Raw genomic sequence first — 15,296 nt, 5'->3', positions numbered from 1 at the left:
GCAGTGTTAGGAAAATCCCTTTCACTCAAAAATGCAGATTACAGGAATTCTTTACTTCTATCCAGTACGGAATCAAACATCACTATTTAATACTACTTCCTTTCCTGCTAATGTTCATGCTCAAGTGAGTGTCTCTGGGATAAAGGACTCCTTTCAAAATAAACATGGTGAATTCTTAGAACTCAGCTAAGCAGGAAAGGAAATCCCCTGAACAAACCGGGTCCGATGCAGGGGTTTGGAGTTACACGCTGAGCAACTTTGCTTGTTTAACAGAGAGGCTTTCTCCAGGGTAATAAAACTCTCACATTGCTGTGCCAGGGATTTTCCATGAGGTGCGTGTCAGCGGGTGGTAGGAGCTGCAGTTTCTGTGGCCGGTCATAGAAATGGAGTGAGATCACCCCAGAGAAGCCGGCCACAGATCCCAGTGAGTCCACAACAGCAAGAACTGGGAGGAGAGCTGGAGGAAGGGAGGTTTGTATACAGCTAATGGGCCCCCCAAGGGTTCTTTTTCCTTATGCATCCAGTAACTAGCAGTCACGTCCCAGTCTGATTAAACAGTCCCAAGGCTTCTCCATTTTTCTTCAACCCAGGGGAAAGTCTCTCGCTAGACAGGCTAAGTGAGGCAGATGTATAGCTCCATCCTCTTCCTTCCTGCCTAAAAATCCACAAGCAGCCCCACAGCATGGAGGCAAAGGGCAATGCAACACAGCTGGGCCTCTCTAAGGAATGCAATGGTCAAACTTCATACGATCCCCCAGTTATTTGTACTGTAGTATCATAGAACCATAGAATATCAGGTTGAAGGGACCTAAAGAATTATGTGGTCTGACTATTCTTTGCAAAGCATGACCTACACTAGATGTCCCAGCACCCTGTCCAGCTGAATCTTAACAGTGTTCAGTGCTGGGGAGTCCATCATTTCCCTTGGGGGGATCACTCCAATGGCTCACTGTTCTTGCTGTAGCAGGCTGGGTCACAACAGCACTATGAGCATCTCTCTTAAAGTTAAAATTCTGACACACTACATTACATCACACAGGTTCTTCTTGCTTGTGTGTGGATTTGTACACATGGGATGGTGCAAAAGGGAAGTATTTTTCAAGGTGTGAATGCAAGGATACTTAGGTCTTGCAGCTGTGTTTTTTTCCCTAAAAGGGAAGACAATGCAACAGTTTTCCAAAAGACAGCTTTCTTTTTGATGTAGTTTCCATTTTACATGGCACTGGTTTGGGGATGTCAGTTAAGGTTAGTGGTCTTCAACCTTCTGTATCTTGGTACTGCTTTCCCTACTAGTTGCAATCAACTAGCGCAATAAGACAACTGATGGGCTCCATAAGAGCACAGCGAGCTTGGCTGTGAAACAGAAGAACATATATTGACTGTAGCTACTCCTCTACTATCAGATTTCATCATGGTAATGCTAATGCACAGTAAACAGTCAACATTTCCCTGACAAGACCATGATACCATCACAGACCTCGCTTTTAGATCAGGTCAATACCAATCTACAGTTTCATGATGTAAGATTTCAGAATGGGCCTGGTGCCTCCAAAGTACCAGAGTGGATTGATGAAGGTGACACAGGGCCACCTAGGAATCACAGCACTGCTCCTGCAGCAGTGCTGGCCAGCCTGACCTTCAAAGATCATTTTCACTGCTCAAAACCACCACAACATCCCTCAGGACAAGTCCAATGGATGTCATTAGCTCCTTCAGGAGTACAAATGTTGACCGGGCTGCTTAATGGCATGGCTCTCCCAAACACAACCTAATGAGGCCATGCAGCACCCAAGCTTGTGTGGGGAATGACTCCCACCTCCTTTGCAATCAAGTGCGTGGGATGCTCATGGGGCAGGGGGTAAACGCTGGTTGCCATGGAGGTATATCCAATGTTATGGAATTTCAGGACTGCAGGTAAAAAGACACTGCTGAAATGACATATGGAGTGATCTTTAGATTTGCCCTCTAATTGCTCTAAGCAATGTAGCAGTGGGGGCAAGGCAGCAATGGGATTGAGGAAGCAAGAACACTGTGCAGAGGGAAAAGCAAGCACTTAAAATGGCAATGTGAAAGGAAAGAGCTCGACAGAAAAACTTAGGGGAGGAAGGAGCTAAAGGCCTGCAGCAAGCTCACCTTTAGTGGAAACACTTGAATTACTTTATACTCTCCCTCCTTGGTTGAGGCAACAAAGCATGGGATGGCTCTGAAAGATTTGAAACCGACTGAATCCCACTGGAAGGATGGGTAGAGCCAGCAGCAGATTATGTGAAACCAATAAATAAGGGGAAAAAATGAGACAAGGAGGAAATTTTTATGGGGGAAAAAAAAAAGACAGTGAAATCATGTCTTGAGAATGGATGCGCTTTTTGAGAACCCTTTCCAAGAGATGGCCAGGAGAGGGGTCAGATCCATTTACCATCTTGCACAAAGCACCAGGCACCCTGTGGATTCATCTGCAAGAACGTTCCTTCACTGCAAGAAAGCATCCTAGCAGCCACAAGCTGCTGAGGCTGAACAATCTGACATCAGCATCCTCGTGGGAACGAGGCATAGACCACCAGGTATGCACCGAGGGCCTCCTGGGACCAGCCCTGGACCACCTCTTAGCAGTGCACGTGCCACGTAAGGTAGCTATAAAATGTGTTTCTGCAACCTGGTGTGTTACATTAGTGCCTGCGCTTGGCATTAAACAGCTACTATATTCTGTCTCCCATCCAGAAGGATGGTGGCCTTAAGTCGGTGCTACAGGAACTTTAAAATAAAACACAAGCATACGTTCAGGATGACTAATGCATTCCCTGATGCTTACACAGAACGTGTTGGAAAAGTTGCTTTATTTTGTCTCCGTCGTTTAGCAAATGTGACTCCGCATCCGTTGGGCTGGGCTGAGGGATGCAGACAGGCTCACGAGGATGTGGAGACATGGCTTGTCTCAGTGGGGACAGCTGGGGAGCAGTTAGCACTGAGAACTCTACCCAAAAACCCTGCTCTGCAAGGGGCAGGGTGATTTGCATTCATGTTAATGCTGAGCCTCTTCAATTTAATTAAATTCGGGGGCCAAGAGTCCCCTGAAATGGCAGCAGTTCCAGGACAACCCAGTCAAGGGGAACAGAGGCTTCTCATGGGCTTTAAGGCAATAAACCCCAGTTCTCAGTTAGTCCCATAGGTCCTGTTTGCTACAGGAGGGTGATGGCAATACATCAAACCTTTTGCTCATCCTCTTCCTTCCCTGCCATCCCTGGCTCCCGCCCCAAATCACTTCAGCCCATAATCATTAAAGGTTGCCACTACTTTGGCTCTTTGCATTCACAACTCACTGCTGACAAGCATCTAAACCTGAGCTGGGCACACAGTGCCTGTGTCTGGGTGAGAGGTGAGTTCTGAACAAGCAAGCAGGTTTCCTTTCCCAAAGCATTATTTCACTCTTCTGGTGAGCTAGTTTGATCATCTACTAATGAAATACTTGGAAATAAAAGCAAACATCAACCAGCAACTACAGAAAACCACAACCACTGACTAATTAAAGCCTTTTTCCAACACACAAAAACCAAGACCACCCAATAGCAAGAGCAGAACTGAGGAATCCTGGCAGGGATTTCTTTCAGCTTTTTGCCCCCTTCTGCAACACACAGGGAGGATGAACTTTAATTGTATCCCACAGACACACTACTTATGAGCTGGGTTGCAATTTTTGAGAAGATAAGCAGCAGTATTAGAACCATGCTGAAATACTGAAGAGTACTCGGATTACCTGGAGCAGAGAATTCAGATATACATCAAATTTAGAGCTTGCATCTGTTCTGGTTTGAGCTACTTTGGTTGAGTGGCATTGAAAACCACATGAATACAGTCCTTTCCTCCCCCAGCCAAAACCCAGGTATCAGAAAAGCCCTCCCCACATCCTCCTTATAATAGTAACAGCCATTGGGAACATCATTTTCAGGAGGCTCTGGGAAGATTGAGAAGATTTGGAGAACACCTCTGTCACATCAGAGACAACTAGAAGATAGATCTGTGCCCTTCAGCCGTCTTTGCCCAACCACCCACTCAGAAAAGAGGCTGAGGTGCTTGCTAAGTTAATGACAACTCAAAGATAAAAGGAAACTGATGCAGCTTTCCAGATCTCAAGGGTCAGGTTTTTACAGTGGCTGTAGAAAGTAAGCTGAAATCCATCACTTCTGCTCACCTCCATGTGGCACCTTCACTGACTTGCCATCACTGTTATCAGTAACTCCTATCCAACTGTGACACAAAAAGAGAAATGAAAGGAGACACTTACCCTCCTTCAAAGATCTTGATCCGGACTGGCTCTCCTCTTTTGGTTACAAGAGCCTCTTCTTCTGGTTTTCCTCTTTTATCCTCTTCCTTCTCAGCTCTAGTTATATCTTTTCGACCTTCATTAGAAAGGAGCGAAGGCAAATGAACCTATCTCCCCAAAAGAGCAAAACAACCAATGATTACATACAAAATCACTCCACGACAGACACAGACCAAACAGTCTCAGAAAGAGCCAGCAACCTACCGCACATGCTGCTCCTGACAGCTAAGTGCAGTATTTAGGACACCCTCTTAACGTACAGGGTGTCTGCTTCTGGATTTTGAGCCCTGCTGGTTATATTTACTGTGATTGCTTACAGGTTCTTAAATCACCCCTGGTATATGGTAGCTCAATATTATCCAGCTCTTGCCAACTGGAAAACTGAGGCATAAAGAGAAGTGTCTTGGCTGGGTCACTCTGAGCATGCGGTGGAGCCATGGGTCTCTGCTCCCAAATGCACTTCTCTGTCCTTGGATAATCCTCTCTCTAATATCTACATCTACTAAGGTCTAGAGAGAAGGCATCTGTAGAACTCACACATTTAACCTCAACCTTTGGGTTTCCCCCACATATACACACATTCACACAATTCTGGACTTTAGCCATCTAAACGTGATATAAATCACTTGACAGTCAAAGCTCTTGGGTGATTTCCTTTCCCTGAAACCCTGTTGCCAAGGGCGCAGTACAGAGGAAGCCACAAAACCAAAGGGAGAAAATAATCCTCAACCTCCCCAGATGCTCCCAGGGTAAAATTTGCTTTTCCACTGTTTAAATTGCCACCCCTTGTTTAGACCAAGGTTTAAGTCATGCACTCGCATCTCATCTGTCATGTTTAATGTTATTTGTTACAGTATATGGACATATATACAGCTGCTTCTCCAGCTCTGTAAGATGCAAAGCAGAGCTCTTCCATGCCTGGAATGAAACCTGGATGTTGCCCTCCTTCAACATGAAAGTACAAATAACAGGGTTATCCAAAGCTCCACAAGAGGAAAGCAGATTGCTTTTCACCCAGGTTACTCCTTATACAAGTGCAAGAATACCTTTCAAGTGCAACTAAATTACTCATATCCTCCCTTTATATATAATTCATGGAAACAGACTGAAGGCATTTGAGAGACCAAGGTTATTAGAGGGATTTTGGTCTGACTGTAGCCAACGAACTGGCAGAAGTCTAAAGGAGAGCTGGTCACCCTTGCCTCTACAGTTGCTGGAAAGACTGGGAGCTCTCAAGGGTGATTCACCTACCCCACCTTAGACACTTATCTTAAGAGGGGAATGAATCACCCAAGAGGTGCCTCTTTGTCTCCCATGGTTATAGGGGAAGCCAAAGAGTGACTAGCCCAAACCGAGACATGGAAAGTTCAGTGGGATGCAGCCCCAGCTCCCCAGCAGCATGCTGCTGTTAACACCCTCATTCCCAGCAGGAGGAAGAGGAGGGATGGACTCACTCAAGTGTAGCTTTGCAAATCTGAGGTTAAATATGTCAAATTTGCAGCAATTTCAGGAGCTCACCTTAGAGCATTAAATGTACCCAGGACTACTCTTTGCCCTTGAGTCCAGCTTGCACAGATTAGCCCACATCCGCACCATCAGACCCACATACCCTTCCTAGATGCCTCCTGGGAATGGTCCCTGTCTTATCTCCTTAAAAGTGCCCAGGAATTGCTTTGGAAAAGAGTATCAGCCCAGGAGACAGAACAGTGCCAGGAACCACTTTAACAATTTAACAGCAGAAACAGTCTCAAGCTGCAATCTCTGGGCATGGAGATGTCTGTGCTTGGAGGAAATCAGGGGCAGGTGACACACTGAGCACCTTCAAAGATTAAACCTTGGCCGTTGTGACTTCACCTCCTGATATGAGCTACACGCTGGTAACAATGCTAGTGAAAACCTTCCCAGTTCAGCTCCTGATTTACTGAGGAATACAAAACAATTGACTTTCTAGATGTAGCATGAGATTTATTTATTGCAACTTTTGAAAGCACAAAACATAGACAGATGAAAGGCACCAGAGAGAGCCAAAATCATACAGTCACTACTATCCCCCTTTACAATCTTCTTTAATGTACAAAGTGTGCAAGCCCGATACAGTGCAATCATCCATCCCTACATGCACGCTGGAGCCTACAGTCACTTCAGAATTGATCTGCTCAATAAATCCCACTGGTAGTTTAAAAACCAAGCCAAGTACGTAGACAGTAAATACAGTACTACTGTTTGCTGGTAGCTTGCTGCATGCATAATTATACAAAATATTAGAGCTGGTTTACATTTTCTGTTGTGTCAACTGACAACTTATAGATACATAAAGAAGAAAATACTTAAGGGAAATAGCTAAGAGCGGAGTTAACTGGAGGTTGAACTTTCAACCTTGGATTCAGACTACTTCTACGCAGCTCGTGTTAATCGCATCTTCCTGAGTAACCGGCAACGCTCCTTGCTAACCTGTGCCAGTCGTGCGTACTTTAAAAACTAAACTGAGGATTTCACTCCCACTGATCATCTAATCAGAAGTTATTTCTCTGCTTGGCATGAGGTCCATTTATCTCCATTGCAATTAACATAATTTCTGGAAGTCTCACTCCTTTAAGCAGCAGGTATTAATATTTCCATTTAGCTTACACCATTTCCTAGGTGAATTTGGCAGGACAAACTGTTGCAGATTGTACCATGAAAACCTTAACTTTCTCCACCAGTCAGCTTATAGAGTTTTGTCTAAAAGGTTTTTGAGTCTTTTGAGCAAACGCATGCAGTGAACTATGTATTTTGATGACTGAGGGCTGAACCATTCCTGTCTAGAGCTTAACCTTTAACTTCAGGATATGAGGGTCTTGTACCTCTGAAGCACACGCTTGGTGTGCACTTTAGCACCATGTCAAAGAGCTAAGCTCAGAGGAGCACAGGCACTTCTATTAGAGAATGCAATCAAGGATGGTACGACACCATTCAGATACAGTCCTTTGAAGAAGAGTGCATAATATCAAGCACTAGTGTGGTTGTTGCCCCTGTGTCCCTAGAAATTCTATATTTTGGATTTCTGCAGAAGAATGATGGAAATGTTGAATAGAAATAAAGATTTATTGAGTCAAAGTGACTCTCTACTGTGTATTTTAAGATGCACTTATAAGCAGCAGCTGCAGCAGCAATTATGATAAATTTAATATTTAGCATTCATTTCATGATACAGAAATAAAATGAATAATCCATCAATATAAATTGACTTGAGATGAATATCAAACTGCAAAATCTTTAAAGCAATTCTGTTTGCTAATCTGCACGAACATGATCTGGATTAAAGGGATCTGTATGGTTCAGCATTAACCAAGAGGGGAGAAGTCTGTCCTCAAAATGAGATAGATAACACTAGGCAGCTACCAGAAGTGTCTTAAAGACTTCTGTGCCTTTATGGCCAATGCCTTTGGTGAGCTCTGCCCCTGCGAAGCTGTTTGCTTTGCTCCCCTTAACTCTAAAGACCAGGTCTAAAATATCCTTAGATACCCACAAAAGCAGGTAGACAGCTAAGGACATTAACTTAAATGGACCAAATGAGACGGGTGTTTTAACTAGACTCCATGTCTAAACTGCTGAGGCACTTTTATAAATGTCACTGCATGCCTTTATGCTTCTTTGGGGGCCTAAATACACTTGCAAATCTCCCTTTAATATTTTTAACTACTTTTAAGCATGCCTCTCCATGTTCATTACTGTGAGATCAGTAGATGCACAACCAGACAGAATCCCATTTCCCCAAGGTAATCCTTTTTTCGTTTATAACATGCAAAATGTAGGGAATTATAACAGCAGTTAGGGAAAAAAAAAAAAAGGAGTAAAAAAAGTTGTAAAGCTATTTGAAATATCAAGACAAATGCAAATCAAGTCTAATCCTTTGTGCTTGAGCAGTGGCAGTTCATGGTGCGGTGGTGATTCCTACATGCTCTTTTGATTACAAGGCAAGTAGAAACTGGAGAACAGAAATATGGCACATTGCCTTGGAGCAGGCTTGCCTTTTATTTTATATATAACAGTGGGTTTTAGCTTCTTCATTCTAAAAGTTTCATTGAGAACAAGTGCTTACCAAACTGAGAGAGGGATGAATAAACTCCTATTAAACTAAGAATAGCAATTCCCCGTCCCTCGTCCCCCTCTTCCCATGAATCCAAATGGATGAGGAGAAATATATAGGATTGCATTACCTCGGTCATTTTTGGCTTCCTGGAGCTGGACGGGACAAGCCTGCCTGCCTCTGGACGTGGAGCAGTAGCCATGGTGTAGGTTTCCTTGCTCACCTTCTGCTTGGACCTCAGGAGGGACAGGGCTGCTTTAGTGGATATACCTGGAAGGTTAGGATTATACAAGCTAATACACCAGCTGGCATATACTGAAGACCTTCGGTCAGCTTGCTGGATATGATTTGGCTTTATGTAGTTTAAATAGCACCAACTGACATTAGTGGTTGTGTGGAGACTGGGGAACTGAAGTACCTTCTTCGTATCTGTACCTTCTCGAGACTTCACTGTACTATGAGTGACCTCAGACAGAGGTGCAGTGCTTGGAGGGTTTGGTGGAGACTGCTCCACCAGTTCTTTGGAGTCTTCTTTCTTCACGGGTTGCAAGGGTGCCTTGCTGAGGAACTGCTTGCCAGCTGGCTGCTTATACTCTTCCAGTGCCTCCAAACTTGGAGAACCTGAATGGGACACAGCTTGTTGTGAAGTACTGGGGATTTCCTTTGGCTCTGACTGCTCTGAGGACAAGCCAGGTGGTGTTTCAACCTCGACCCTCCCTTGGCTTTCTGCAAGCAAGTGAGACTTATCCTGCTTTTTCCCTTCCTCTATTGCACTGGGTGGCTTCACCACTTCCAACTTCTCTTCTGCTTCAGACACTTCCTCCTCTTTCACTCTCTTCTGCTGTTGTGTTTCCATGGTCAGCTCCAAGCTACCAGCTGGAGAGAGCATTCTTTTGCTTCCACCAACTGTTGATGTGCCTGCTTCCAGTCCAAGGACATTGTCTGATGGGGAGGTGAGTGGCATATACCCTTTCCGTTCTGGTAAGGGTAAGGGCACTCTCAGATATGGGCTCTGGAAAATGCTTCTTTGATCCTCTGTGATCATCTGTGCCAGATCAAAACCTAGTCCATGAACATCAGCGCTACAGACCAGGGTACCCTTGGGTTGGTGATCATCAAATTTGGGGAGTACGATAGAAGAGGAACTGCACTGGGATTGAGTGACCAGAATCTGGGAAAGCGTTGTGTACATTGCACTCCCATAGGATGGCATATTTGTCTGTATGCGAACAGGGACAACAAGTGACACCACTGGGTCTGACCGCATAGGAACAATGAGCTGAGATGCAGATACAGTCGCCGAAGGACTTGTTGTGCAGGTCAGAGGATGCAACCTACTGTCCGAGTCATATTCCGTGCATGGGGAAAGAGTGGAGGCTCCCGCTGTTGCAAACAAACTGGATTTGATCTGTGGTAAATGTCCACCAGCTTCACCTGGCAACTGGAGAGCAAACTGAGACTGAAGGGGCAGAAAAAAGGCTGAAGGTATTGGTGAGGAGACGGGATAATGAACTGGCAGGAATGAAGGATGCTGCCTGAATGGCACCTCAGCTGGGTGAGACATCAGCGGAGGAGCGATATGAAGCGGGCCTGGGTGGATGAGCGTTTGTGGGAGAGGCAGTGGTGGGGTCTGAAATATGGAAGGAGGAATCTGAGGCATGGTGAACTGAGCAGAGAGGATGTCAGACATCGTGTGCGCTGCAAAGAGCTCTGCGGACTGCCCCGCCTGCGGCAGGAGGTGCTGGTAGGGAAAGATAGAAACCTGTGGGGACATGAACTGCTTTTCATGCAGCGTTAGCTGTGGTATGGGATGAAACACTTGCAGAGCTTCTGTGTACGGCTGGGTGTATGCTGGCTGAGGGCTGTCTTTTGGCTGGCTCTTTTCACTTGGGTAAGTACCGTGAGAGGGCAAAGGGGATGAAGATGTCGGCTGCTGGGGCAAACTTGTTGAAGGAGATTTACTTGTAGAAGGAATTGGATCTTCTGTCTCTGGCCGGCCTGTCGGGGCTGAGTCTGGCTCATGCTCTGGGTGCCTAGTGAGGGATGCTTGCCTAACTAGAAAGCATTTCCTTCGCTCCTGTGGAGCTGAGGAGGATGAGGGGCCAGGGGTTGAGGCAGGAGTGGTCGACAAGCTCCCGTAGTCAAATGATTTACTGCGGGTCTCGGACATCTGGGAAGGATGGGACACATTCGGTGTCTGCTCAGAAGCAGATCTCCGCATTTCCCTGGAATGGTGATGGTGGCTTGGTACCGTCAACATATGTGAGCCAACACCAGGAGGCTTTGGGTGGGATTCAGAGGGCTGGCTCGTTGACTCTGACTTGCCATGATCTTCACGATCAAATGAGACAGAGTGGCTGGAGCCATGGGATATGCTGCTTTCCTGACTTGGGCTTCGGGTGAGGGAGACAGATTCAAAACTGGACTCTCCGGAGGACTGAGCCATTTCTGCCAGCCGCAGCCTCTTCTTTTTTGGTGGAAGTTTCTCTGCTGGGAGCTGTGAAAGGGTCTGGCTCCTCTGCGGCCACTGGAATTCCTCTGTTTTCTCTGGCTCTTTCGGTGGTGGCTCTGGCTCCGTTTCTGGTCTGTCGGGCTCTTCTGTGACCAGAATCTCTGGGACCTGGATGTTGGGCTGGCGTACCAGCCTGGGCTGCAGGGAGTGAGGCGGTCGGCTGTGCTGGGGTGTCGGCTGAGATGAGTACTGTGGCAAGGGTTTGTCTTCTTCCAAGCTGCTCACTTGTTCGATAGAGTCAGACTTCTCAAAGGAGCTTGTGTGCTGGATAACAGAGATCTCCTTTGAGGTTGTCCTTCTCTCTTTGCCCTCTGCACTTGAAGCCGGTTTGGTATTCCTGGAATGGAAGCTGGCACTGACATCGGAAGGTGCGGGTTTACCCGGATCTGCTGGTGACTTAATGGATTCACGGGTTAGGTTTAACGTGACATCAGATGATGCTGGGTTTGCAAACTGAGTGCCTGGTGCAGTACTGGAGGAGGGAGTCTCAGACAGCTCAAAAGCTGGAGGCTCCTCATCATCACCAAGGCTCTTTTCCTTTCGCCTCTTTCGAAGCGGGGTGAGCTCCAAACTGCTCCCTAGTTTGTAATGCATCATCTGGGGCCACGTGTCAGGATCCGCAACACTTTTCTCAGTCTCTGAAGAGGTATGGGAAGTGGAAGAACGAGGCTTTGAGAGCTGCAGTTCTGAACAGTAGTATTTCTTATGGGCTTCATAATTGTCCCTTTTCTTATACCGAGCACCACATACGTTACACTCGTACATGAACCCTTTAACTTTCGGACCCTTCCGAGACTTTTTGGTAAGATCGCTTTCCTTGGTTTCAGGCTCCTCAGGAGGTTTGGAAACAGTTTCTTTGTTTGCAGAGCCAACCTCCTCTGAGACGTATTCTACCCCCAAAGGTAGCTCAATAGCTGGTTGTCGTTTTAGCATTCGGGGATGGGAAGAAAACGCTTGACTGCGGCTTAAGACTTCAGGCTCCATGATGTGATCATCAAATGAATAGCTACCTCTGAAGGTATGTGGGGAGCTTATAGTGCATGCAGCAGAAGGCATTGAGTGGCTTCTTAGGAGAGGCACTGTCTCTGTGGCACTGTGGGATTGCTGAAGTGACAACAATGATTGTTCGGGCTTAACTTTTTCACTGTGGGATGTCAAAACTTTCGCTGCATCCAACTGGCTACTGGAACCAGACTTGATGTCAAACTGAAACGGCTCTCTATATACACCAGACTTTGGAGATTCAATGCTGCTACGTCTAGATAAAGAGCTTCTTCTAGGCTTAACACTATCTATTTCACTGGTATCTACAACAGCTTCATTAATTGTAATTAGCTTAGTGATGTGTTCAATAACCTGTGTTCTAGGCACAGATAATGGTACCATACTAGGTTTCTCTTCACTAGACAGGTGGGGAAACCCCTGGGATGTGTTTGCACCTAACGCTGAAGTCCTTTGCCCAATTCTACCACATTTCCCAAAAATGATTTCTGCATAAGATTTTGCATTAGTATTTGGTGGGCTGATCTGCTGCTCTGCACTTTCTGATCTGGAGAAGTAGCCTGACTCAGTGCTCCCTTTGCTCCCGGGGCTCAGGAAAGCTTGCTCGTCTATGACCTTCTTCCGCTCGCTCAAGCGGAGTGCAAGCTTCTGCTTTATTGTATGGGTATCTTCGGATTTATGGCTCAGAGGATGGTCTGACGATGGCTCCGCAAACTGGGTGCTGTCTTCAAGAGACTGAGACATACTGGAATGAGACAATGAACACCGGTCATGGCTGGAGCCTTGGCTCCCTCCACTCAGCAAACTACTGGATAAGAGCGTGTGCTTCTGCCTGGGTGAGAGCTCTACCGAATGGCCCGACATCGCACCCGTTTCCTCCTCCGAATCTGTGCTTTCTCCTTCTGTTGGCTCTTCAAAGTCCTCCCCACCAATCCTCTCCATTTCCAGGCTCGATGGGTACATCTCTGCTCCGATCCCCGAGGCCAGCCCAGCTTTTATTCGATGAGCATGAGATTTCCTATGTTTATACAAATTGCTCTTAGTCTTAAAAGAAAAGCCACATGGAATGCAAGGGTACGGCCTCTCACCCGTGTGTGACCTGATATGTTTTTGGAGCACACTTGGCTTCGCACAAGGCCTGCTGCAGTACTGGCAAATATATTTGCCTGGCTTCTGAGGTTTCTTTTCCTTCTTGTGCACTTCTTCAGCTTGTTTTAAGGAAACCTGTGAAGGGCGAGGGATATAGACCTTTTGAACAGACGGCATGTCCTCTCCGGGAATGATCGGTGAATGGGAAGGTAAGAGCTGGCCGTGGTGAGAGTGAAGCCCGGGTGATGAAAAGGAGCCAGAGGGACCTGGTCTTACTGGATCAACTAGCTGCCATGTGGGACCTTCAAGGACATGCTCTGGTTTCCCAGGAGACATAAATGCTGGTGACAGTGCGTGCTGCTGAAGCTGCGAAACGTGGGGAGGATGTTCAAAAGAGGAAGGCTTAGGCTGCTTCTGATGTCCAGTCTTCTCCTGAGACTCCTCTCTTGGAATCGGCAAAGAACCAGAAAAGTGCTGCTGCGATATGATATCTCGGAGAGGGGTTCCTTGCGAAGGAGCAGAGCTGCCCTGGTACGTAGCTGCGGATGAAATACTGGCTTGGAAAGCCTCTCCTTTGGGAAGCCTCTTTCTTGGACTTTCCTCAGCCTTTTTTGTGCTCTTCTGGCTTTGTTCAGGATCCATGACCTTAAAAGGGTCTCTGAATGCTATTTCGGGAAGGTTTTGGCAGGCTTCATTTACGAATAATAAAGGTCTCTTCTGTAGATTCCCTGTTTTGCCTGCATTTGCTACGAAGCCGGAGCCGCCAGGAGATGGTTGTTGATTTAAGATTTTACTAAAGTGTCACTAGTTGCTATTTGATTCAAAAAAAAAAATGTTTCAAGGTCAATAAAGTTCACATTGGTAACACATGACAAACTACTTCAAAGAGAGAAAACTTTCCAAAACTTTTAGTCCAAATATTTTCCTTGTGAACTTGGTTAAGGCTTTAAACCTTGCCATTTTATTTCAGTTGACAGTGGCAAGCCTTCAAAGTCAAGATGCAACCCACAATGTGTCTCTTGTTTGTTATGCAAACCTTTGAAAACTTGAGAGTTTAGTGCTCATCTCACAATGATCTTTTTTTTTTCCTGGGCAAGGAAAATAACACTGAACGGTGTGTGTCCCCCTGTGTCTTCCTTCTGTTCCACTTTTGACTTCAAAAGTCTTGGAAAAGTATTTCCCACATTTCTGTAATTACATCCAAAAGAAAACAAACAGAAAAAATTACTTCAGCGTTTGTCTTGAAGCAATGAAATGCTGCTATGTCTATAGAGGGTAACAGTAAATATTTTGCACAAAAGTAAATCAGAGTCACTGACTGAAGGTCTGCCATTCACGAGACATTAATTTTAATGGTAATCTAAACATAAACTGTACCAAGTCAAACCTCAGAGTCTCATACTTAGTTCAATGCACACATAAGCTGGCTCTGCAACAGTAACTAAAGACAGTAACTTGAAACACAGACACTTTTGGAACATGTGTTAAAATGGTTTCAAACCTGAATTCCTTCTAATTTCCTGCAAATACTGATGGGTTTACAGGTTTGGTAATTATACTTCCCTCCCAAACAAACACCAAAGCAAAGCTGACTAAATACAAAGCACTGCCTAATGCAGCACATACATTCACTGACAAATAAAATGCAAATCTTTCCAGCATAAAACCCACTCTTCAGCTTGCAACAATCTTCAGTGTCATTTACAACAATAGCAGGTAAAGAGAAAGCACACGCAGTCTTATACTGAGATGTTGCCTCTTTAATTTCCTGCCTTTTGTCACCAAACAATGGTAAACCCAACTTGTAAAGGATGTATTTCATACAGGCGGGATGTCGAAACTGGCTGTCTATAAATGGGAACCCTTCTTACAATGAATTTGAATGGGAGGCTCTATTAAACCTACCTCCCTTGTCAGCAAATACAGCTATTACTGAGACACTTGGGGAGGAAATACTCTGATTCCACTGAAATAAGACAGCATCACCAAGAGATGGAATAGAAAATGGGTGGGATACTCCTAAGGAAAATAAGGATGGTGCTTTTAAGCAAAGAAAATTGATACATGTAATTTACAATGAGAAAAGAACTATCTTCTTTACAAAGCTATTATCTGCCTTAGGGTGCAGTGCCTTGCTATGACAGAATTGCAGAGGTTTAATTATGGGAAATGGCTCAAAGTCCTGCTGCTTTGATCCTGTCCCACGTAGTGGAAGGGTGCATGGATGCGGCTGAAACATAGCAGGGAAGCACTGGGGACTGAGATTTTAACTGCACAATGGCCCAGCTTCATCTTGAAGAGAACTA

General features: G+C 45.5%; 1 protein-coding gene across 6 annotated transcripts in view; it reads right to left on the bottom strand.

Annotated features, from left to right (window-relative positions):
* The window catches only part of HIVEP3 (HIVEP zinc finger 3), a 243,092-nt gene that overhangs the window by 48,143 nt on the left and 179,653 nt on the right, over positions 1 to 15,296 (bottom strand). For all 6 annotated transcript variants that reach the window (XM_057397884.1, XM_057397885.1, XM_057397883.1 and 3 more), the window contains 2 exons: positions 8,518 to 14,178; positions 4,280 to 4,425 (listed from right to left, as the gene is read on the bottom strand). In XM_057397884.1, coding sequence (XP_057253867.1) covers positions 4,280 to 4,425; positions 8,518 to 13,632 — 5,261 coding nt within the window. In that variant the 5' untranslated portion in view covers positions 13,633 to 14,178. The remainder of the gene's footprint in view (positions 1 to 4,279; positions 4,426 to 8,517; positions 14,179 to 15,296) is intronic.

This window comes from Pezoporus wallicus, unplaced genomic scaffold (assembly GCF_028554395.1).
Source record: "Pezoporus wallicus isolate ANWC-B61680 ecotype Strahan unplaced genomic scaffold, APGP_CSIRO_Pwel_v1 contig_10769, whole genome shotgun sequence".
NCBI classification, from domain to species: Eukaryota; Metazoa; Chordata; class Aves; order Psittaciformes; family Psittacidae; genus Pezoporus; species Pezoporus wallicus.
The sequence above is the reverse complement of the archived record's forward strand: the minus strand, read 5'-3'. Positions and strand labels throughout refer to the sequence as shown.